This window comes from Gallinula chloropus, assembly GCF_964237585.1.
Source record: "Gallinula chloropus genome assembly, contig: HAP1_SCAFFOLD_179, whole genome shotgun sequence".
In the NCBI taxonomy this organism is placed as follows: Eukaryota; Metazoa; Chordata; class Aves; order Gruiformes; family Rallidae; genus Gallinula; species Gallinula chloropus.
The window spans coordinates 139,682-163,397 of NW_028168506.1; the positions used below are offsets into that span (position 1 = coordinate 139,682).

The 23,716-nt window shown below is 53.1% G+C and overlaps 1 protein-coding gene across 1 annotated transcript; it reads left to right on the forward strand.

The window, feature by feature from the left end:
- Window positions 1-607: 607 nt before the first annotated feature.
- On the forward strand, window positions 608-5,610 carry LOC311204412 (coiled-coil domain-containing protein 183-like; the record flags this gene model as incomplete). Its single annotated transcript, XM_084280842.1, has 13 exons — window positions 608-719; window positions 823-950; window positions 1,066-1,143; window positions 1,875-2,045; window positions 2,174-2,278; window positions 2,400-2,522; window positions 2,897-3,025; window positions 3,153-3,213; window positions 3,297-3,397; window positions 3,658-3,818; window positions 4,204-4,363; window positions 4,753-4,849; window positions 5,480-5,610. The coding sequence occupies 13 exons, from the start codon at window positions 608-610 to the stop codon at window positions 5,608-5,610; spliced, it is 1,557 nt and encodes a 518-aa protein (XP_084136968.1).
- Window positions 5,611-23,716: the final 18,106 nt, after the last annotated feature.

Sequence of the window (23,716 nt, forward strand, 5' to 3'; positions counted from 1 at the left end):
TCCAGGCGAAAGTTGAGAAGTACATGGTGAGGAGGACTCATGGCTTTCTTCCAAGGACCACCAGAGACCCTCGCTCACAATTCTTGGAAGGATCTGCGCAAGCGCAAAGGACTGATAAGCTCATGAACATGTGAAGTGAGAGTAGGTGGGTTCAGGTAATAATTCTGTACAGGCTTTAATTTGGATACTCTAAACTAGAGTGAACAATTTGTCACCACCGTTTGTAACACCAGACATCATATTATAATATCATATTAACCAATATTATGTAGTTTCTCATCTTCTGGAACTCATCCTGGCCCCGTTTCTGTTGGGGCGTGGGGGGTTGCCAGGCTGGGCAGGGGGCAAACACTGTAGCCATGGTGATTGATGGGACACAGAACCCGTATCCCAGCTGCCCACCCGGCCCTCTGCTGCCGTGGGGAGCTCAGTACTCGCGGTTCCTCTCACCCGCCCGAGCGAAGAGGAAGGGTCTGCGGGAGTCGATAGGCGAGCAGGGGGGTTGCAGCAGTTGAAGGCACCGTGGTGAAGGCTCCACGGGCACCAGGAGCTCAGCTCCATCTGTGGTCTCGTCCTGGCTGCGTGTCCACCCGGCAGCGGTGCCACAATGGCTGCCGTGGGGCTGGAGGGCCGGGGCAGGAGCGCCCGCGTGGTGCAGGGCCAGAAGACCAGACTCAGCCAGCACATCCAGGAGCTGAAGGAGGTCGCTGCCATGCGAGGTGCTGCCCCTTGGGCTTGGCAGGGCGGGTGGGAGGTGTCCCGCTGTCCTGAGCCGAGCTGCCTGTACCTGCATGGGACTCACGGCGCCTTCATGTCCTCCAGAGCAAGGGCAGAAGATTTTCACTCGTCTGTGTGAGGAAAAGCTGGCTGAGACCAGGCAGCGTCTGCTCCCCCTGCGCGAGACGTTACGGGATGACATCCACACCCTGGACACCGTCCGGGCGTCCCCGGTAGGTGCTGGACCCCCCTGGTGCTGTCCCTGCAGAGCCAGCTCCTGTCCGGGAGCAGGACGTGACCGTGCCCAGGCTGGCAGTGATGCTCTTGCTTTCCCTCCGCCGCCCACAGCGCAGCAAGGTCACCTTCTCAGAGGCATGTAGAGAAGAGAGGCCCATGGGTGTCCTTATGGCCAGGAAGGCGGTCGAGGTAACAGGAGGGGCGGGCAGGCAGGGACTGCTGGCAGGGACTGGGGCCCCAGGGGTGCTCAGAAGAGCAGGGTGCACGGCACAGGGACGTGGTGCTTGCGCGAGGGCATCACGGCAGGGCTGGTGCAGCAAGACCTGGGGTGTTCACTTGTGGTCCCATGGGTCCCCTTCCAGCTCAGCCCCATCTGTGCAGGTCCTCCTCTGGCACCCTGAGCTTCCTTGGCCCCAGCAGAGCTGCTGGCCGTCCAGCTGGCAGGTCCCCAGGGCTGCCTGGCTTCCTGTGGGGTCCAGCCACATCCCTGGGGGAGAGAGAGGTGCTGGTGCTTCCCTCTACTGCCTGTCCCAAGGTTCTGGCCTGGCTATAAAGCCCCTGGGGATAGAGGGGCCTCTGGAAGGGAGGGAACGGTGCCACCGCTCTCCGCCAGCAGCCGCCTCTGGGCCACTGATGGATTGATGGATGCCCAGCCCAGGGTCTGCCTTATGCAGAGTCCCTGAGCCCGTACCGTTGCTGTCACCAGCATGTGCCCAGCTCTGCCTTACCCCAACCAGCCCCCACCACGGCAAAGCTCTCCCACACCCCACACTGCCAGGGGAGTGACAATGCGCTGAGCAACGTCCCAGCTTCCCTGCTTTACCCTGGGAGGAGGAGAGTTTTGGAGGCAGCCCCACTTCTCCCCGGGGTTCCCGGTGAGCTGTGCCTGCAGCCTGGCAAACCCTCGTGTCCCCTTCCAGCTGGCCCTGGAGAAGGTGCAGGCTGAAATCCATGGCCGCACCAACACCTACAACGCGCTGCAGTACGAGGTGCGGCGGCGGCGCCAGGTCCTGGGGGAGCTGCAGAGGCGGCTGCAGCAGCTGGAGAGTGTTGCTGCGGCGGACAACAGGCAGCACCAGCAGCAGATGCGGGTACCCAGGACCCCTTCTCGGGGCGACAGCACCCACGGGGAGCTTTATTCCCAGCCCGGTGCCCCCGGGGGCAGTGCTGGGCTTGGTTTGCGGGGTAACCCCCAGCTCGCATCCCATCTCTGCCCCAGGTGATTCACCAGCTGGAGAACAACATTGAGAAGATGCTGGTGAAGGTCCGTGCCGCACAGAAGGTGACCACCCAGTACCTGGCTGTGCGGGATGTCCTGAAGAAGGTGAGCTCCTCCTCACCCTGCCATCCTCCCGCCCGCCCTGCTCCCCTCCATCCCCTGTCACCGCATGCAGGGCACCCCTGGGGCTCGGTGGGGTGATGAGCTGTGGCTCCCTGTGTCCCAGGAGCTGGCCCACCTGCCTCAGCACCTGAACCTCCTGATCGGGATGGCTGAGAGTTACCAGAGGGAGCTGGAAGACATGGAGCCTGTGGCCTCGCATGCCCTCAGAGCTGCCGAGGTAGCCAAGGTGAGATGGTACAGAGCACCCTGGGGCCCTCTCCCACCCTCCAGAGCCCACAGATGGCACCCCGCTGGTGAGTAGTCCTGTTCTAAAGAGCAAGAGACTGAGCTGGGCTTGCCCACAGCACCCAGATACCCCCATAGCTCCTCCTGCATCTTGCCCTTGGGCCAGCCTGCCCTGGGGCTGGGCACAGCACAACTGAAGAAGCCCCGGCCATGGTGAAGGCAGCCCGCTCCATCCTCGCCCAGTTTCCTTCTCAGCCCATTTACACAGGGGTGCAGGGGGCCATTTTTGACCCTGGCTGTTCCAGAAGCTCAGCTGGCTCCCTAAGGTCCCTCCCAGCTCTGGCAGCAGCTTCTCCCTTCCCTGATACGCTGCAGGCACACATGGCGGAGACGAGAAGCTGGTTCCTTGCAGAGAGCGAGCTCAGGCACCGCTCCCTGGCCGCCCAGAAGGTGCCCAGGGACAGGCGCTGGCTGAAGGAAGCCAGCACAAAGCATCCCAAAGAGGTGAGCAGGGGCACGGGCTGCGGGACGGGCTGTGGGCAGACAGCCGGCATCGGTGCTGAGCCCCCATGGGAGGTGGGGGGACGGGGGGCTGCAGGGAGCTCAGGGGTGACGATGACCATCCTTGCAGCGAGCCGCCTACCAGCTCGGCACGGACTCCCTGCCCCAGCACTCGCAGGACCCGCTGGTGGGTGAGTGCCTGGCGGGGCGCGGGGGGGTGGGATGCGGGCACGGCCACAGGCAGGAAGGACCCCTCACGCTTCCCCCCAACCAGACACCAAGACGGAGGCCGCCGAGGCCCAGCTGGAGCGCGAGGCCAGGCTGACCGAGAAGCTGGAGAAGGCCAAGGCTGCGGTGCAGTGCTGCCTCCTCTGGGTAACGTCAAGACCTGTCCCTGGTAAAACGGGGGGCTGCTGGAGCCATGGGCAGGGAAGCTCTTGCTGCTCGCTTTGTGGGCTCACCTGCTCTCCTCTGCCCCTGGAGTCCCCAAAGCCCCACTCCTGAGGGCCGGGATGGACCTGCTTTTCTCCATCCTGTGAGCTGTCAGCGGCCCAGGGTGCAGAAATGTCCTTGAGGCCACGTCCCAATGCTGTTGGAGCACCAGGGGCTGAGTCTCTGTGCTCTCCCCTGGCCAGGACATCCCCAGCAGGCTCCTGGAACAGCAGGAGTCCTCACTGGACCTGGAGACCTGCATCAAGGAATACAAGGAGAAGGTGCAGGCGCTGAGGAAGAGGTTGAAGAAGCTGGAACTGAAGCACGCCCAGCTGAAGTTTCGCCAGCCCCCCGACACAGCCAGGTGCGGCTGGCGTCAGGGCAGACATGCGACCGGGCCACCTCCTTTGGTGGGGACACGTGTGTCCTGGATGTCCAAACAGGGCACCCCTTCCTCTGTCCCCCTGCAGCCACCCATCCCTCCTGTCCTGCAGGTTCCTGAGCAGGGTGCTCCCCCCGGTCTGGTCCTGGCAGAGTCCCCAAAGCTCCGGTTTCGGCACTGGGAGGCCCCTCCCTCCTTGCCTGGCATGGGCAGTGGCACCAGGGGTGCAGATGGGCTGCAGGCAGCACCTCTGCTTTGCAGTTCTGGGAGGGGTGGCAGGGGGGCAACCTGAGTAGCCTTCCCACCAGATTTGGGGTGTCTCTGCACCCCTGTGCAGTTGTATGGACGTGCATGGTGTTGGCTGCAGGGTGCTGGAGGAGGAGCTGTTGAGGAGCCTGCAGCGTGAAGAAGAGAAGCTGGAGCAGATGAAAGCCCATCTCCTGAGGAACCAGAAGGTCCTGCTCCAGTTTGAAGATGGCCTTGACAACCTCTTCATCCGCCTGTACGGCATCACAGTGCCCGGACAGGTACCTGTGCAGCACTGGGTGAGCACAGGCCCCCCCAGTGCTTGGTGTGGCAGCGGCAGGGCGTGAGGACACCTGGGGCAGCCACCATCCCTCCAAGGGGCTCTTTTTCCCCGCTAAGGTGGTTCTTCTCTCCTGTTCCAGGAGGATTGTGTCAAGGCCCTGGGGCTGGAAGAGAAGCTCCAGCACTGCCAGCAGAAGCTGCAGTACCTGGTACAGCGGGTGTGTGACTTGTCCCCCGACAGCCACAGCCCTAGTGAGAGCAGCAAGGTGCGTGGGGGTTTCATCCCTGGGCACTGCAGGGTGTCTCCCCCAGGGACATCCAGGTGGGGCACCCCGGGGCTGTTCCACCCACCAACCCTTCCTCACTTGACCCGGGGTGTCTTTCACAGGCTTTGGTCAAGGTCAGGAATCTTCTGGAGAAGGCCACCGCCAGCGATCCCCAGAACCTGAAAATCTCCTTGGATGCCATAGGCAGCAGTGTCCAAGGTAGGAGGGCACAGCCAGGACACGTTCCACAGCGACTGTTCCAGCCCCTGCCCGCTGGGATCACTGGGTGTCCATCCACCTTGGGGCTGACCTTGGCTGTCTCCAAGGCTTTGAGCTTGAGTGATGATTTTAGGTGGGGATGTGGGAGATGAAAGGCAGCCAGTGGGGTGGTGTGTGTTGGAGCACAGCAGGAACAAAGAGGGTTGTGTGGGGCAAGGAGGGTTGTGTGGGGCAAGGAGGGAGACCCTCATCTTAGAAATCCTTGTTGTGTAGAAGAACCAGCGCTCGGGTCTGGCTTTGCCCTCCTCCTGTTGGATGCTCTTGGAGGAACCACTGAGGTTTTGGCAGCTTGCCCCCTCTTTTTGACGAAGCAGGAGCTGTACCCACCACCTCATGGGCTCCAGACCCTTATGGGAAGCCCCAGCAGTGTCCGAGACAGGGGCAGGTCAGCCTGGGATGCTAAGGAGAAAGAGCCTCACTAGTCAGTAGTGCCTGTGGCAGAGGGCTCGGCCCGAGGGTCACCGTGATGCCACCAGCCCTCCAAAACATGCCAGCTCTCCCTGGGGACATGGGCTGAGCGGAGGTGGCCCCACTGCCTCTCCTCAGCCCGCTTCTCTCCTCTCTGTCCAGACCTCTTTGATTTTGAGGAGAAAGACCCCGGCGTTGTCCTCACCCGTGAAGACATCAAGAGGCAGGGGCTGCGCCTGGTCGAGAGCAACAAGAAGAGCCGGCGGAAGAAGCTGCCCACTTGGACGCTTTGATCTTGCAGACCCCCCCCCTTGTTCTCTGACTCCCTTAGACCCCCCCTTTGTTCTCAGACTCCCACAGACCCCCTTTGTTCTCTGGCTCCTGCAGACCCTCCCCTTATTCTCTGGCTCCCGCAGACCCCCTTGTTCCTCTCCCCAGCTGTTTAATAGAACAGAGATATTTTGTTTCTCACAAGCCTGTGGTGAAGCTGTAACGGGGTTCGGGGCCTGGATCACATCTGCAGTTTGGGACATGGGGCGTGCAAACCCTGAGGGGTGCAGAGCTGGGTTTGGGGACAGCCCCATCCCTGCTCCTTGTGCCCTTGCCCTTTGCCCAGCTGCTCTCCCCACTGTCACGGTTTAGCCCCAGCTGAGAGCTGAGCAGCACGCAGCCACTCTCTCTAAGAGGGTTGTCGCAGTTTTGTGTTCTGGTGGAGAAGGGGGGGCTGCAGAGATGGCTCTTGCAAGAAGCTGCCAGCTCCGGGAGCCCCGATCCTTCCTGGTTGCCCTCCTGGGAAATGGCAAACTTGTGCCCTGGGCTTTTGCTGTTGCTGTGAACCAGAGCTCATCCCCTCGGGTACCTGTCTGCGGAGGGGAAAGGGGGCGATGCTGCCATGACTGCGTATGTTTTGGGATCAAACGGGCGCCTTCGCCAGGCATCACTGCTCCCAAAGCTTTCCTCAGTGCAGTAAAAAGCCATGAGCTGAAGAAACTCCAGTTGGTTGCTCTGCAAACCCTCTTGGGGTTGGCGTTGGTCCCGGATGGGATCAGCGTTTCTGCCGGGGTTTTGGCTTTGCCCTCTTGCCGGGGACGATGCCGAGCATCATAGAATGGTCTTGGTTTTGGCTCCTGCGGGCTCTGGAGTTTTCTTCGTATTTAAATACAATGAGGTGGCTATTCCTTCCAGGGTCTTTTTCCTTCCCTCCCTCCCTTCCCTTCCATATATCCCTCCCATTTCTGGAGCTCTGGATGCCTCGATGTGCTGTCGCCTCCGCGTAACATCTTTTCTCCGTGATTCTGAAGAGCAGCAGCTGAACCGGTGGAAGAGCTGCTGACCAAAGGGAAACTGAGGCAGGGAGTGGGAAGCTTTCAGGGTTGTCTTTTATTCTCCTGCCCCAGTTCAGGCACAGCGGGACTCGATACCGAGTGCAGCCCCATCCCCAAGTTGCGCTCTCAAGCAGGATTTCAGAGTCTCTGGCACCCCTGGGAGCTGCCTGCGCTGTGCCAGGGAAGAGGGGGGGATACGAGGAGGCTGCTGGGGCGCTGAGGGACGCCCCTCCGGCCGGGCCGAGGTCTGCGCTGTGACGCTGTGAGCTGGGAAGCAAAAATCCCCATCGCTGCTAGTTCGTGACCCAACTGTGCTGCTCCTTCAGCTGCTGTTTATCATTTCTAGAGTGAGGGGACGGGGGCAGCTTTACCCCGATCGCTCCCCAGCCCCAGTTCTTGTTCGATGACCATGGAACAGCTGGAGGATCCCTCTCCAATCGCACGGGCGGCCGATAGTTCACCAAAACCCCTGGCATTTTTACCAACCACTTCCTTTCCTGTCACCCCCTCTCAGCCATAGCTTTGCCAGAGTCCCTTCTTCTCATCCTGTTGGTAAAACCCCGAGGGAGAAATCACCTACCAGGCTTTAATACCTCAGGGAACTGTCCTAAATGTGCCCTATGTCACTTCTCAGCTCCACCTTCCTTCACATTCAAACATGCCAAACATCCAGCAGCAGCTCCCAAAGCAAAAGAGCGAGGAGAGAGAGACAAACCTGGCCTGAAACCTACCCAGGGATCCCACAAGCATCCCCTCTGGCGCTGTGGCTCAGGGTTTTCATAGCCAAGAGAAATGCTTTATAAATGCATTTTGTAACTATAAAAGGTATTTGTTTTCCTGATCATCTCCATCCAAGGGAACATAAATTTCGGGAACTGCAAGAATTCTCCCAACAAGAAGTTCTGCTGGGGAAACACCTCTAGGTTGCTTTGGAGTATTTTTATGTATTTTTATGCTTTGTTCAGCAGCAGCGCTGACATCTCATCAGGGCAGATTCCCTCCCTGCAGCGTCTCTTCTGCTCCTGCCCGCAGGCAGTGAAAGAGCCCAAGGGGCACGGTGAGAGCCCCGGACCTGCCGTGCCCCGAGCGAGACCCAGGTATGTGGTTCTGCTGCCCTCATGGACCTGTGCCTCCCCTGCAAGGGATGAGGGGAGTCCCTGTGGGGAGTGAATTTGTGGCTGCTCTGCTACATGCTCTCCTCTTGTCAGAAAAGTGATGCATGAACCTTGCCACCACAGTCTGTGTTTCCAGGGACTTGAAGTACAGTGTGATCTAAACCAGGACATGGGGAGCGCTGTGCACCTCTTCAAGGCTGGAAATAGTAATCACTGGCAACTGGCAGCCTTGAAGAGATGCAGAGCTTGTAACAGTGCCTGTGTGGCTGAAACCGTGCTGCCAGACAGCACCCACACTGACACGGCTGCCAGGCAGCACCCCCACTGACATGGCTGCCAGAGCCCCTGTCTCGGGCTGTGCTGCTGCTCCTCGGGCTCTCACAGCTCCCCTCCCCCCAGCACAAGGTGTCTCCTTTCCCGGGCGGCTGTTCCATTCCCCACAGGAGGGGGGCGTTTCCCCCCCTCCAGCCTCTCCCCACCCCCAGCACCCCCTCTCCCTGCAGCTCGGCTCCCCCGCCCAGCCGGGGCTTTTGGTATCTGCCGCAGCCTGGGCAGCAAGTCCCTGCCGGAGCCATCTGGGCCTCGTGTGGAGTCGGCAGCCTCAGAGCTTCAGCCCCTCAGTCCCCGGTAAGTCCACCCCTCTTTTCCACCCCCTTTTCTTTGTGCTGGCAAATTCTTGTGCAGATTTGGCAGTGTGCCACCTGTCTGGAGGGTGTGAGCAAAGCATTTCCCGGCTCCCACCCGATGTTGAGTTTGTTTCCCTCCCCTGCAGCTCTGAGCTGAGCTCTGACAGAGCCTTAAAAGCTGCTGAACATGACCCAGACTGTTCTGCCTGAGGCCAGGGACGTGCTGATGCCTACAGACACCTGCCAGAGCCAGCTCAACTTTGGGAACCAAGACAAGGTACAGCTAGGAGATTTCTTTCTCCAGGTACAGTTACTGTGGCTACTTGAGTGTTCTCACTTCTTCCTCCTGTTCCTATTCCTCATATTCCTCCACCTGATATTGCTCCCCCTCGTTTTCCTTCCTGTATTCCTTCTCCTATTCCATCTTGTATTCCCTCTCCTCTTCTTCCTCGTCTTCCTTTCTACTTCCTCTTCTACTATTTCTCCTTGAATTTCTCTTCCCCCTCCTCCAGCGCCTCCTCCTCCTCATACTCCTTCTCCTGTTCCTCCTATTCCTTCTTCTGTTGGTGCTTCTGTTCCTCCTCATATTCCTCCAACTCCTCTTACCCTGTATTGCTTCTCGGATTCTTCTTCCTCCTCATCTTCTTCTTCCTCTGCCTATACCTCCTCATACTGTTCATTTCCATCCTCCGCCTCCTCCTCCACCTCCAAGTATTCCTCATCCTTCTCATATTCCTTCTCAGTTCCTCCTTGCATTCCTCCTCCTCCTCGTATTACTTCTTGTGTTCCTTCTTATGTTCCACCTTGTATTCCTCCTCCTATTCTTCCTCATATCCCTCCCTGTATATCTCTCTGGATAATTCGTCCTCCTCGTCCTCTTCTTCCTCATTCTCAAACTCTTCTTCCTCTGTCCTATTTTTATCATCGTATCCTTAGTCCTCTTGCCTTTAGTTCCTCCTTTGTATTCCTCCTCTTATTCTTCACAGTCTGTCTTCCTCCTCCTCCGCCTCCTCCTCCTCCTTGTATTCCATCTTGGATTTTTCTTCCTCCTCTTCCTCTTCTTCCTCCATCTCATCCTCCTCCTTGTCCTCCTCCTGCTACCTGTATTCTTCCTTATTATTCCTCCTCACACTGTTCATTGTCCATCCTCCTCCAACTCCGCCTCTGCCTCCTCATATTCTTCTCAGTATTCATTTCTGGAATCTTCATTCTCCTCGGCCTCTTCTTCCTCATTTTCAAGCTATTCTTCCTCTTGTCTCATTCTCATCCTCGTAGTTTTTCACCTCTTACCTTTAGTTTCCTATTAGGATTCTTCCTCTTATTCTTCATTGTCTGTCTTCCTTCTCCGTCTCCTCCTCCACCTTCCCCTCCTTCTCCTTTTCATATTCAGTCTTCGATCCTTCTTCCTCCTCTTCCTCTTCTTCCTCAGTCTCATCCAATTCCTCGTTCTCCTCCACTTACCTTTATTATTCCTTAGTATTCCTCCGTATAATGTTCACTGTCTCTGCTCCTTCGCCTCCACCTCCTCCTCCTCCACATATTCCTCTCTATATTCCTTTTTGGAATCTTCTTCCTTTTCATCCTCCTCTTCGTCTTTCTCAACCTCTTCTTTGTCTGACTCTTCCTCGAATTCTTCCTCCACTTACCTATATTCTTCCTTAATATTCCTCCTCCTACTGTTCATTGTCCGTCTTTCTCCTTCTCCGCCTCTTCCTCCACCTCCACTTGCACCTCCTCCTCCTTTTCATATTCCTTCTTGGATTCTTCCTCCTCGTCCTCATGTTCCTCCATCTAATCCTCTTCCTCGACCTCTTCTACTTACCTGTTTTCTTCCTTAGTATTCTTTCTCATACTGTTCATTGTCATTGTCAACTTCCTCCTCATCCTCCTCCTCTTCTTCATGTTTCTCCCTGTATTCATTCTTAGATTCTTCCACCTCCTTGTGCTCTTCTTCCTCTTTCTAAACCTCTAATTCTTCTGTCTCATTCTCATCCTCGTAGTTTTACACCTCTTACCTTTAGTTCCTTATTAGTATTCCTCCACTGGTGCTGCTGGTGCTGCTGGTGCTGCTGGTGGTATTTGTGGTGTTGCTGGTGCTGGTGCTGCTGCTGGTGCTGGTGCTGGAGCTGCTGGTGCTGCTGGTGGTGCTCGGGCTGGTGCTGGTGCTCCTGGTGCTGCTCAGGCTGGTGCTGGTGCTGCTGGTGCTGCTGGTGCTGGTGCTGCTGGTGCTGCTGCTCCTGGTGCTGCTGCTGGTGCTGCTGCTGGTGGTGCTTGTGGTGGTGATGGTGGTGCAGCTGCTGGTGCTGCTGGTCCTGGTGCTGCTGTTGGTGCTGCTGGTGGAGCTCGGGCTGGTGCTGCTGGTTCTGCTGCTGGTGGTGGTGCTGGTGCTGCTGGTGCTGTTGCTGGTGCTGGTGCTGCTGGTGCTGCTGCTGGTATAGCTCAGGCTGGTGCTGCTGGTTCTGCTGGTGCTGGTGCTGCTGCTGCTGGTGCTGGGGGCTGTGAGGGGAAAGAAAGGTCCTGGCAAACAGGCGAGGGGCCTGAAGATCAGACCAAAGCCCTTGTCACTCCAGCCTTTAAAAAGTGCAGGGACTGCTCAGATGGCCAAAAATGTCATGATGTACAGGTGTCCCTCACCAGGATCCCAAAAATCCCATCCCTGTGGCTTTTTGGGAGCCCCCTGAGCAGATCACTGGAGCTGTTGGGGAACTCGGGGGTCTCTCAGCATCCTCATGCAGACTGCTCGAGGGGCAACCAAATACCCCCAGCACTGTGGTGTTCCAACTGATTCCAGCTTCTCCCCAACCCCCCCCCCCCCCCCCCCCCCCCCCGGACTCCCTCCCTTCCACTCACTCCATTTCATTTCACTTTGGTGTTTTTTTCCCTATTTCTCCCCCCACCCACAACCCCCTGCCCCTGCACAAAACTTGATCATGCTCTTTAGTTACTCTTTTGGCAGGGGGTTCCTTTGCTTCCTCCCCCCTTTCTCCTTTGTTATTTTCCTTTCCTCACCCCCCACCTCCAAACCCTTCTTCACGCTCTTTCCTTCTTTGGTGGTGGTTGTTGTTGGGGGTGTTTCCATGTCGTCCCCCCCCCGCTGCTTCCTGCTTTTTCTCTTTTTGTTGTTGGGACTTTTTCTCTTCCTGTCCCTGTCCCCACCTCTTGTCCTCTCCTTTTCTCTTTTTTTGGTTCTGGGGTTTTTTCTTCCCTCCATTCTGCCCCTTCCACTTGCTCTTTCCTTTCTCTTGTTTTGCTTTTTATTCGATTCCCCCCGTGCCTTTTGCCCTTCCCTTTGTTTGTGCTTCCCGACCCCTCGCCCAGCCCTTTTTCCCGTATTTGTCCCTGTGTGTCCCTGTGGGTCTCTATGGGTCTCTATGGGTCCCTATGGGCCCCTGTAGGTCTTTATGGGTCTCTGTGGGTCCCTATGGGTCTTTATGTGTCTCTATGAATCTCGATGGGTCTCTATGGGTTCTTGTGGGTCTCTATGGGTCTATATATGTTCCTGTTGGGTTCTATTTGTCTATATGGGTCCCTATGGGTCTCTGTGGGTCCCTATGGGTCTTTGTGGGTCTCTATGTGTACCTATGGGTCTCTAAGGGTCTCTATGAGCCTCAAAGGGTCTCTATGGGTCTCTTTTGATCTCTATGGGTCCCTATGGGTCCCTCTAGTTTGATACAGGTCTCTGTTGGTCTCTAGGGGTCCCTATAGGTCTCTATGTGTCTCTGGGGGTTTCTTTTGGGTCCCTATAGGTCCCTAATTGTCTCTATGGGTCTCTGGGGGTCCCTAAAGATCTCTATGGGTCTGTCTGGGCCTCTATGGGTCCCTATGGGTCTCTATGGTTCCCTGTGGTTCCCTGTGGGTCACCATTGTTCTCTATGGGTCCCTATGAGTTCTTATGTGTCCCTATTTGTCCCTATGGGTCTCTATGAGTCTCTATGAATCCCTGTGTGTCTCTGTGGGTCTCTGTGGGTCTCTATGGGTCCCTAAGGGTCCCTCTGGCTCTCTCTCTATGGGTCTCTGTGAGTCTCTATGGATCGCTATTGGTCCCTGTGGGTCCCTATGGGGCATTATGTGTCTCTGTGGTTCTCTATCAGTTCTTCAGATAGAGAATGGTTCTGTATTTGAAGAACAGATAGAATGTGGTTCTCTGTCTGTTCCTCTTGCTCTTTCTGTTTCTCTTTGGTTGGGTTCTTTTTACTTCCCCGCCTCCAGCCCCTTCCTCTGGCTCTTCCTTCTTCTCTTATTCTTGTCCCTATGTGCCCCTTTCTACTTGTCTTTCCTTGGGATGGGTTTTTTTTTTCAGTTTGGGATTTTTTTCCCCATTTCCCCTTTCCCTGTCCCTTCCTCCATCTCTTTTCTCTATCTTTGTCTGGATTTCCCCAACTTCTCCAACGTGAGTCCTTTTCCCACAGGACTCCAGCTCTTCCTCAGCTGCCCCAGCGTGGGTCACTGCTATGGGTGCAGTCATAAAATCACAGAATATTTATCAGGCCCAGACTACTCCATCCTGTCCTCCTCAGGGTCACAAGCCCCCCCATTCAGCAAACCTGCTCCAGCGTGGATCTCTCTGTCCCTCGCTCATCTCTGTGTCTCTGTCTCTCTCTGTGGGCTGCAAGTGCTGGCAGGGGCTGGCTGCAGCGTGGGTCACAGCAGCTCCTGTCTGTCTGCCCCTGCGCCAGCGTGGGGCCTCTCCACAGACTGCAGGTGGGGTCTGGGGCTTTTCCCTGAGCTGTGGGGGGACACCCACTCCACCGTGGGTTTCTGCAGGGGCTGCTGGGGCTTCATTCTCTCCAGCACCTGAGGTGCCTCCTTCCCCCCCCTTCCCTAACTTTGGTGTCTGCACAGTTTCTTACATCTTCTCACTCCCTTTTTCTAGGGGCACAAAGCAGCTGCTTGTGGGTTTTTTCCTCCTAAGTGTGATTCCCAGAGGAACCCTGACCATCACTGATGGGCTCAGCCTTGGTCAGCAGTGACTCCAGCCTTGAGCCGGGTGGAGTTTGCTCCATGGAGCCTGCAGAGAGCTTCTGGCTGCTTCTTGCAGCAGCCCCCCCTGCAGCCCCCTTCTCCACCAGAACCCAGCCACACAAAACTACAACAGGCACTAATGAACTTTGCTATAAAATGAACGATGCCTCAGTTCACTTCTCTGATATCCAAACAGCTCCCAGTCAGTGAGCTCAGGTACTGTATTCGATCAGGGAAGAACAAATACCAGATGTGTTTAGAATATATTTCCTTTCCAGTCTTTACATTTCCCTTCTTGCCAAGTGTTTTCCTTTTGTCCTAGGAGCAGGTTGCTGTTGGGGTGATTCAGTGCTGTGAAACCTGACATTCTCGGTGTCATTTATTCCCTTTCAGTGCTTGGCCTTCAGCTGCTGCTGGTTGTCTGCTCTCTGCCTCTGGCTGTGTGAGAACCTGAGAGGAGCCATCGATGGTGGGAAGATGAGTTCCTGCTGTGAAGAGGACAGTCGCTGTAGGAAGACCCTTGCCTGGTGTCTGGTCAGTAGTCCTGGTGAAGTCTCCGCCTGTGTCTTTGTGCCATGTCACCTGTTCCCAGAGAATTGTAGGATGGGGTTTAATCCAAGAGTTGGCTGAAGGGAAAACTCCAAACCAAGATCAGAGCTGTGACTGGAGACCTGGAGAACGTGCTCCTTAGTTCCCAGCACCATCTGATCCCTGTTCCTTCCCTGGTCAGCGGGTGGCTACTAGTGAGCTGGCTGTATTTATGGGACCACAACTTCCTCCTCAGGTGATGAAGGTCATTTAGGAGGGGAGATAATGGGACCAAATTGACAGCGGTGTAGGGGTTTACTGTGTGGCTCAGGCTTTGTTTCTTGAAGTACAGATTGGCTTTCAGTTGTCTCACCTATATCCTTATTCTACAGAAATCATTGGTTAACTTTATTGATTCCTTTGAATATAAAGAAGGGAGGGTAATGCTCAGCGCATTTATGTTCTTTCCTGAAAGTCCTTATCATGGGTTTTTGAGTCCAGGTCCATAGCCAGTACCCACTGTTTTAATACAGAGCCCATAAAGCTTCCCACAGAGATCAAGGCAGACACCGTCCTAGTTACCTATTGCTAATGGCCTGAACGTGCTTTATATTCTCAGAGATGTGGTAACTCCTTTAACATCAAAATCATATTCTCAGCTACAAGCAGAAAACTAGAATTTTTTTAGGGTGACTAAAACAAGCTGCTGCAGATGCTTCTGCATTTTTCTGTAGCCTTTTGGTGTAGCTGGTTCCGTTGCCGAAGTTGTTCACAGCCTGGAGGCAGAAAACATTGACACAAAGGTACCGTGACACTTGAGGAGCTGCATGAACAAAGTTCTCCCCCCCAGAGTCTAATGTGTCTGCTGCAGGCTGGGCAGTGTCCCTTGTGGCACAGTGTGACTCCTTTCTGGGCAGTCAGTAGGTCTGGTGCACTTGTGGTCCATGGAGAATGAGTGCCAGGTGAGCGAGAGCCGGGTCCGGGAGGGCTGAGAGGGCTTCTGGCCCATGGGTGGCAATTGCCAGAGGACTCAGTGTAGCTGGGAATGTCCGTGCGCTTCCAGAGCCAGGGTCATTTCTCCTGCTCTGTGGCTTTTTGGTTCTTGCTTGGAAGGAAAGAACAAAGCCGAGCTACACATGAGCTGACCCCCTTTCTGTTGCCAGCCATGAAGGTGCCTCTCGATGTGGTTCTTCCTCCAAGAGAGCCACGTGTCTGGGCAAGGTCGTGGTCCATCCAGCTGTCTTGTGCATCTGTCTGTGAAGCTGTCTTTCCGTGGGAGCGTTGTCTTTTGTACCCCAGTCTGCTGGCTGTCTCGTTCAGCAGGAATACCTGACAGCCGACGCAGCAGGATGTAACTGCTGCCTGGCAAGTTGGTTTTACGTCCCCAAGGAGCTCAGTGGGGATAAGGCCATTTTTAGCTGAAAGGACTCTAGGAAGGGCTGACCCCTTTCTGTTACTGAGTCTTTGCATGTGCACACACACACAGACACACACAGACACACACACAGACACACACCCACACACGAAATATTTCAGGGGGTCTGTCTTGAGATTTTTTACTGTTTTCTTACAAGTGTGTCAGTACCTGCTGTTTCTCCTCCAGCATCTCTGCTCTGCTGTAACTGCTGTGTCTCATGTGTTCATCCTGGTGTGGCCCCAAGTGACTCAGCTGTGCTGCAGAATGTGTCTGGGCTCAAACTGCTGTTAAAACGTTAGATGAGGGACAAGCCTGGATGAGAACTAACAGTTTGCTTTTCCGTGCTGTGTCCTTGCTTGCGTTGAGCAGAGTGACTGTTCTCCATGTCTGTCAGGGACATCTTTCTGGTGTCTTTGTGGTCGGAGCTGTGCAGTCGTGTTGGGCAATTTGATGGGGACAGAGAGGGCTTTAAGCTGGGGACTCTGAAACCAGACCAGGTGGTTGGTGTGGTGTTGAATGATGCAGATCTCCTCCTCTCTGCAGAAGGGCTGAGGGATTTGGTTCCCAAGGAGATGCTGTCTGACATCAAAGCGCTTGACAGGTCTGAAAGGGGGTGGGTTTGGCTGAGCAGTGGCAGCTGCAAGTCAGAACTGAACACGGCAGGGATAGAGCAGTGCGTTGGTGTAGTGTGTGGCCATGGTCAGCCGTAGCTGTCCTTACCCAGGATCTGGAACCGCCCCGTCACCTCCTCCTTCGCATCGGGCTCAGCGCGATCAGGGTGGACGTGGAGCGAGGCGCGGTGGGAACCCGGTGGATCTCCTGGGCTGAGGCCTCCCGGCGGACGCCGAGGACGCGGTAAAGGTCCGAGGAGCCGAAGGCGGCCTCGCTCTGCTCCAGCAGCCCCATCCTGCTGCGGCGCCGGCACCGCCCCCGCCCGCTAAGAGCGCACCAACAGCCGCTGCTGCTAGAAAGTCTCTTAGTTAAAATGTCCTCATTTCAGAGTGCTGCATGTTCGGTCTGGCTGAACCTTGTGGACAGTACAAAGGGCCTGATGTTTCTTGCCTCTCTGGCTAGGGGGGTGAAAACCCATTAGAGGGAAAATGCACACAGAAATGCGTATGTGCAACATGCATGTCTGTATTTTTTGTTCTTGGGCACCGGTTTGCCTGTAGTGGCCCTGCTTTCCCCAGAGGTACACAACAGCCCTGCTCTGGTTGTTGGCATTTCGATCCCATGTGTGTGCACGTGTGCGTGCGTGTGTTCTGTGTAGCCCTCTCCCTCTCCTTAGATGCTCAGTCAAGCCACTAACTGGTCCTGAATGACCTGTCCTCTCAGTTACATCATGTGCAGACACAGATGAGCCCCAGGCCTATGGCCTCTCCAGTAGCTGTGCCCACCAGCCCAGCCCATGGCTCAGACCTCCCCAGAATCTCCTGTACGTGGCCCAGACTCGTGGCCTTTCCTGGTTCCCTCAAGTGAAGCTACTTGTCATCTATGCTGGCCTGATGTCTTAGTGATGGCACCGGCTGTGAGGAACTGCAGCCCCTTCTCCTCTTGCTGCCACTTGGACCTCTGTGCTGCAGGACTCAGAACCACCATTACATAAATAAGCCAGGACAGACTAGTTAGTGATCAGCATCCCCCAGTGAGTCCTATTCCAGGACTCAATTGCTTGGACTGTTAGGTGATACTTGTGGCCCTGTGGGATCCCTCACCCTGGAGTCAGGCCTTGCGCTGCACAATGGCCTCGCTTGGAGCAGGGCCGGGCTGCTCCCCTGGCACTGCGCTCCTGGGGTGTCCCAGTAAAGAGACAGGTGATTGAAATCGTCCTCGTCAAAAGGCCTGTCTCTTGAAGATATGTTATCCAGTTTCCTGCCCTTTTCACAATGCAACTTAGCTTGGTGCACCCTCGAAGAAACTTTAGCTTGTGAACTGAACAAGAGCCCCCTCGTTGTCATCACAGCTTTCCTCGTGTAGTCAGGGTGATAGGTCCTCCTTGCAGAAATGCCAAAAGTTCAAGTCATAGAAAAGTTTAGCTGGAATTCCCTTTGGTTTTGTAGAGAAACGTTGTCCCCTGAAGGAAATCTTGTAATGTGCCTCTGAAGGGTGCAGACCATGAGGAGCAGGCTGCTCCAGAGTGAGTCCCCGTGTAGCTCCCCTCTGCCTCCCCCCCCAAAAATTTCCCGTGCAAACCCCATACACAGTGCACGGAGGGAAGCAGTGACAGAGGATGCTGTGTGGTAAATACTGGGTTGATACTTTGTTAAAACAGCAAGTGATGTCATAATAGAGCCTGATTGGGATTGGACCTGGAGTTGCTCATTAGCATTCTGTAACTGCTGAGCAGGTAGGGTGTCCTCCAGTAGGTCCTGTAATCACTCAGTGTTATACCCTGAGTTGGTTGAGGGCTGGCCTTTTATTCTTCACAGCTACACCGATTAAGGGCCTGGAGCATATCCCCTGCGAGGGGGATCTCTCCTCCTCTGGAGATACTCCAGACCTGTCTGGACACCGACCTGTGCGAGCTGTCCTAGGTAGGCTGCTTTAGCAGGGGTGGTTGGACACGATGATCTCTGGAGGTCCCTTCCAACCCCTTACAACTCTGTGATTCTTTGTTTAAAAGGAGTTTTTTGGGAATAGGTGCTGGTGGCTGTTTAAGGAGGACGTATTTGGAAAGATGCTTCATGTCTAGAGAATTTGGGTACAGACAGTGTTCACACTGGCCCCTGGCATCTTCCTTGTGGATTGCCAGTTGTGGAAAGATCCTCATCTGAGAGGGTCTTCTGTGTATGTGCTGGGTGGGTTTCTGTGTTGCCTCGTGAATCAAAAGGACCACTTCACCTTGTGACTTTTGGTAGATGTAAATTGCCCTCTAAATGAGTTTTCTTAGCATTCCGAGTGCCTTCGAATTAACTTTTCTTCCATACTTAAGAATATTTTTATAATGCTCAGTTGAGTTGAGATACTGAGGAAAGTTGGATGCAGCCAGAGTAGTCTTAGTGTTTCTGCCTGTCTTTCATTCTGCCAATGACTCTCGGCTTGTGCATGCTATGTTCAGATGTTGATTTTGTGTACTGTTTTCAATGTTTTGGTTTCTATTTGCCTGTCCTTGCTCTTACATCAACTTTTTGTCTTAGTACTGCAGAAGCAGTTCGGCAGAAAGTGGACGACATGGGGAAGAGGCGCAGAGGACAAATGAGAGAAGACCCTGGGGTATTCCACAGCCTGGGAGCTGCTAATCTGTTCTGTTATTTTTGTATAACTGGTGTAGTCCAGATAGGGAAATGAATTAGTTGTGATTTTAATTTAGCGGTTCCAAAACCCGCTCTACTCTAAAAGAACATGAGGTTTGGCTCCCGAATTGGAATGTAACATCTTCCTCTTACGGTTGGGCTACAGAGAGAGTCTTAAGGGTGGGTGGTGGAAGACTCTTCTTCAAGAGATAGGAAATAGCAGTGTTATGCTGAAATCCATGTCTTCTACTACGCTTTCTGAACTGCCTTGTGAGTTTTGAATGCATGCTCTTTGCATACAGCTGTTTCAGGGCTTGGGTTTTCACTTCAAATCTTAGTTTTGCTCTATGAATTTAGGTTCTCCTGTCCTTTTGAATGGAGGGGCACTTTGTTTTTGAAACATCCTCATAGGCTGCTTTCACAGGTTTTTCTTTTGATCGGAGTTACCTTTCTGTTTTTTAATGAAAGCAGAATTGCAGGTAGTTTCATAGAATGATAGAAGATCCTGAGGTGGAAGAGACCCCTAAGGATCAGCGAGTACATCGTCCCTCAAGTGCCCAGATGCATTTTTTATCTGCTAGAAATTGTTTTTCCTAGGTTTTGCCTGGGTTCTTGGATTATTGATCTGTGATTAATTGATAGACTAGGCTTTGTATTTAAGTGTCACATGTACAAAGCCCTATTTTAGAGCAGGAATTCTTGTCACTGCTCCTGGGTGCCAGAGTGATGGACCTATTCTCTCCTCCTGTACCTTACTTCACTCGTTTGTCTGTATGGAGCACGGTGATGATGTTACTACAGGGGCACCCGATAAAATACGTGCGTCAGGTTTTCTGCATGCCTGTGACTGATCTTTCTGGTTTGGGGGTTGTTTTTTTCTTATTTAGGAGAACGTCAAGAGGACCTCCAAGAGAAAGAAAGAAGTGCCAAGAGCTGACAAAGAAAGACCTGATGAGCAGGGTGGGACTGTAGGTTAGTTCTGGTTTAAGTTTTCTTTCTTACGCTCCAGCCAAAAGCCTTGTCCTAATCACTTGACACAAGCTGAACTGTGGGGTATTTTTAATCTCTTTAAAACAATGATCTGTCTTGCTATTGGCATTACAAGCTATAGTCAGGGCTGTACTTCAGGGCTGTACTGTAGTGAGCTCAGAACAGGTATTGAGAGAGGAAAACACTCATCGTGCTTCTCCAAAAGGCTTCCAAGATAAAAGGCAGCAGATGGCTATGCACAGGTGAGAATACAAAGAGAAGTCATTCTTCAGAAGGAGGAAGAGCAATCTGACTATAAGAGGAGCATGCCAGTTTTCCTGCTTGTGAGCAGCAGGGAGAGACTTCTCAGGAAGTAAGGCAGGTTGCCAGATGTGTATGGAAAGCTCCTGCAGAGTGTGAAGATCTGCAGGGGAAAAGAGAGTGGTGTTCCTTTCTGTGTTTAGCTGGTGATTGGAGGAAGCTGCTGCCCAGGCCTGTAATTAGGAGCTGTCACCCCCGTGCTCAGCAGGCAATTAAATGAGCAATCAGGTTATTTGGTAAAAATGTAAAAGACCATATTGACTTTATGCTTGGAGCGAGGGGGGAAATGTGAAGGTTTAGTGAGAATGATGGTTGTGATGAGGGCAGTCGGCCCAGCGATCCTTGTAGGAGATTTCTGGATGGGACAGAATGAGGCAAGAGGATGCTTAAGGACAGGAAAGGATGTGGTGGTTGTTGAGCCAACCAGTGTTAGGTTTTGTGATGGACCAACTTACCTTTTGGTAAGTTTGAAAACAAAGTGAGCTTCTGCGTGTGGCTGAGTCCGAAGGAATCTGAGCTTCTACCAGGCAGTCCCCAGGCTCTTGCACCTTGCTGCACAGCGTGGCAGTGAGGCACCTGGCAGGGCGTGGGAGAAGTGAAGAGATTCTTTTCTTTTCATGAATATTCTTTTTGTGTCTCTGAGAACATTGAATGGGTTTGGGGCATCTTCCTCAGGAGCAAAGTTCTGATGAGGAGACTGCTTCCTAAGTGTGGGAGACCAGGCTGCGAGCTGCGTAGCAAAACTTCTCTGCAGCGCGGTGCCTCTTGAAGTGCTCTGTTAACCTGTGAATTGTTGGCTGCGTGCAAAGTCTTTCAGCACTGCACTTCAGAAACCTGGGCTTTGACTGGTGTGCTGCCTGAGACTGATGTCACATTTGGCTTTTGTCTTGTTTCTTAGGGTATTGCGGTGCTGATAGTCAAGCCTTACGTACTGAAGCTGCCCTCTGTGCTTTGCGCCGCCATTATCCTCAGATCTCTTGATTTATTTATCATTTTCTCAGATTCTCTTGAAGTAACAGCAGAGGATTTTCTTATGGCTATGCAGAAGATTACTCCAACTTCACAGAGGGCTTTGGCTTCCCCTGGGCGAGCGCTATGTCCTATTGCCAAACCACTGCTTGAAAACTCCCTCGCAAGGATTTTACAGGCCTTGCAGAGAGTATTTCCCCACGCAGAGTCTGCGCTACAGGAGGACCACCAACAAGGTACAACAGTAGCATTCACTTCTTTAACATTCTGCCAAAGCAAAAGCTGCTCATTTGTGCCATCACCATCCACCAGCCTCTCCAGCGGAATGGCAGCAGCACTGTGTAACAGGCAGGGACACACCTTCATTGCAGGAATACCACACACAGTTTGTGTTCCGGATTCCAAACTGAAGTGTGGGATGGGAGCTGTGGATGACTTGCAATATGCAGTCGACAACAGCCTTCTCTACTTCAGCATCCTGTTTGTGGCAGTAGCTAACATCCTATTTCTCAGGTGTAAATATGGATCTAAGATTGAATGTACAAGGTAGCTCTTCAAAACATTTAATTAGGGGCAGAAGGGAAGGCTTCTAATGCCTGTCTGAAGAACGTCAGGACCACAAGTCACGTATAAGTGGTTTAAGCTAAATAATGCTTTAGCTACCATGATTTTTAACCCTAGGGTTTTAGCCTGACTGGCTGTGGATTGCAGTGCACACTTGTACACGAGATCAGAATGGTTTAGCACTATATACGCTGGGGCTCGGCTTGCCCAGCAGATGTGAGGTCCTGCCTATGACAGCCTCAGGCCTGAGCCGGTTTAGTCTGTCCATTGGTGAGAGTCTGTAAAGTGATAAATTTGCTCCACCCCAGACAAATGGAGGTTTGTTAACAGCTATTATGCTAATCTCTGGAAAATATCCTACCAGGATCACCATCAACCTTTGAAGAAATGCCACCGCATAAAAGACCCCGAAGAGAAGAGTGGCAGTTCCTCCATCTTAGAGGGTAACTGTTTATGCTGATCTTCAGACATTTTAATGTGCAGCTTGTATAAGCTAACAGCTGAAAAGTTTTACTGTTGTCGCTACTGTTGGGTCAGTTATTTCAGCTAAACTTGAGAGATACAGAGGTCTCCTAGCTACTTACACTTCAGATGTGCTGAAAACTGGGGTGGACGGGTGGTGAAGAGATCCAGAGAGGTGTGTCCTGAGTGAGAGTTGTTCTGCCCCATATCAGGTTACTGACCAGCTGGTGTGTGTGTATTTGAGCTGGACAGTCCCCCTGTGTGATTCAAGAGCAAATAGCAGGATTGGTGGGATTTTGTAGGGGAGCTGTGGGATCCGTTGGTAAGAAAATGGGTTTTGAAAGTCTTTCTGATCACAGAGCAGCTTCTTATTTGCTGGAACAGAGAGAGTCTTTACCAACAAAGGAGGTTAGGGAAAAGCCTTTGACAGCTGTGTGTCTATTCATCACTTCACTCTGAAAGTTCTTTCCTCCTCCTTGTTCTAGAACTGCTCGTTACCAGCCAATGTGTGTGAGGCCACGGTTCTTACTGGTTGGAGAGCCAGGGAATGGGCAAACTTCTCATTTGGCACCTGCAGTAATACATGCCCTGGAAAAGTTTCCTGTTTATACGCTGGACGTGCCTGATTTGTTTGTTGGCAAGAGATCACGGGAACAAACGTGTGCACAGGTATCTCCTCTTTTTATGCTCATGGGGTTCACAAACTGTCTCTAAACTAGTAAAGGAAGTGACATTCATTGTTAATGGAGGTGGCCTGGTTTGGGCATGCTGTTTGGTTTACTTCTGCCCGAAAATCCACTTTTCTTCTGGATGGAATGATACCGATTGGGGCCGTTTGTGGAATTGCAGTGGTTCTGATTTAGATGTGTGTCTGTGTATAAGTGTGTGTGTATATTTTTATATATATCCCTATCTACACACCAGCTTCCACTGCTGTAGTATATGCAGTAAAAGCATTAAGATTCATGGAACACTTCTGTCATCGAGGTACCATCTGCAGGCAGTGGCTTGTGGCCATCCAAAGCATGTAGTCTGGTCTGCCGGGCTCGCTGGTCATGAGAGGCTGCGCGTGAGTTAGCTGTTCAGGCAGGATGGAGACTGGTCACCTGTTTGCAAAGGGACTTGAGATCTTGAATTGTGAACCAGGCTTATTTACAGCATCAGCCCTCATCTTTTCACGTTGGTCTTTGCCTGTTCAGACTGCTCCAGACTCGACTGACTCAGATGTGTTCCTGCTCCAAACTGAAAATGGTCTAGTCTCCATCATGTAACCCTTTACCCAAACTGAGCTGTCTTGAAGAAGACAGGGTTAGTCTTGTCTTTTCAGGCACACCTCCACATACGTCATGTACATTGTGAGGTTCCTTACACCAGCTCTGTTCCTGTCTGTGTAACAATGTGTATCTTTGAGTCAAAGTGAAAATTCTATCTTTGGGTTGGAGAGTTGTTCTGGGGGTGGTTTGGTTTTGTGTTTTGGCTTTCGTGTACTCCTATTTGGTAAGAGCATTTGACTGGTCCCTGGTTACTTAGGAGCCTGTTCCAAATGGCTCAGTCTTCTTATCCAGGCTTTCATTTTACCAGGTGATGCAAGAAGCTCAAATAAAGACACCAAGTATCATTTATATTCCACTTATCAACTCGTGGTGGAAAGCTGCTGGAGAGCCACTGAAAGCAACCTTTATAAGACTACTGCAGGACATCCCATCATTTGCCCCAGTTCTGCTGCTTGCAACATCGGATGTGAGTTACACAGATCTCCCAAAAGAGGTATTGCCATCAATACTTTCCTTCTCTTTTGATTCAATGTCCTGTTCATCTGGAGCTCCTTGAAGCATTGGGGTACTGAAACAAATGCCTCCTGTTATTACTCGGGCACCCTGGCCAGGTCTCCTCAAATCTGCTTAGACA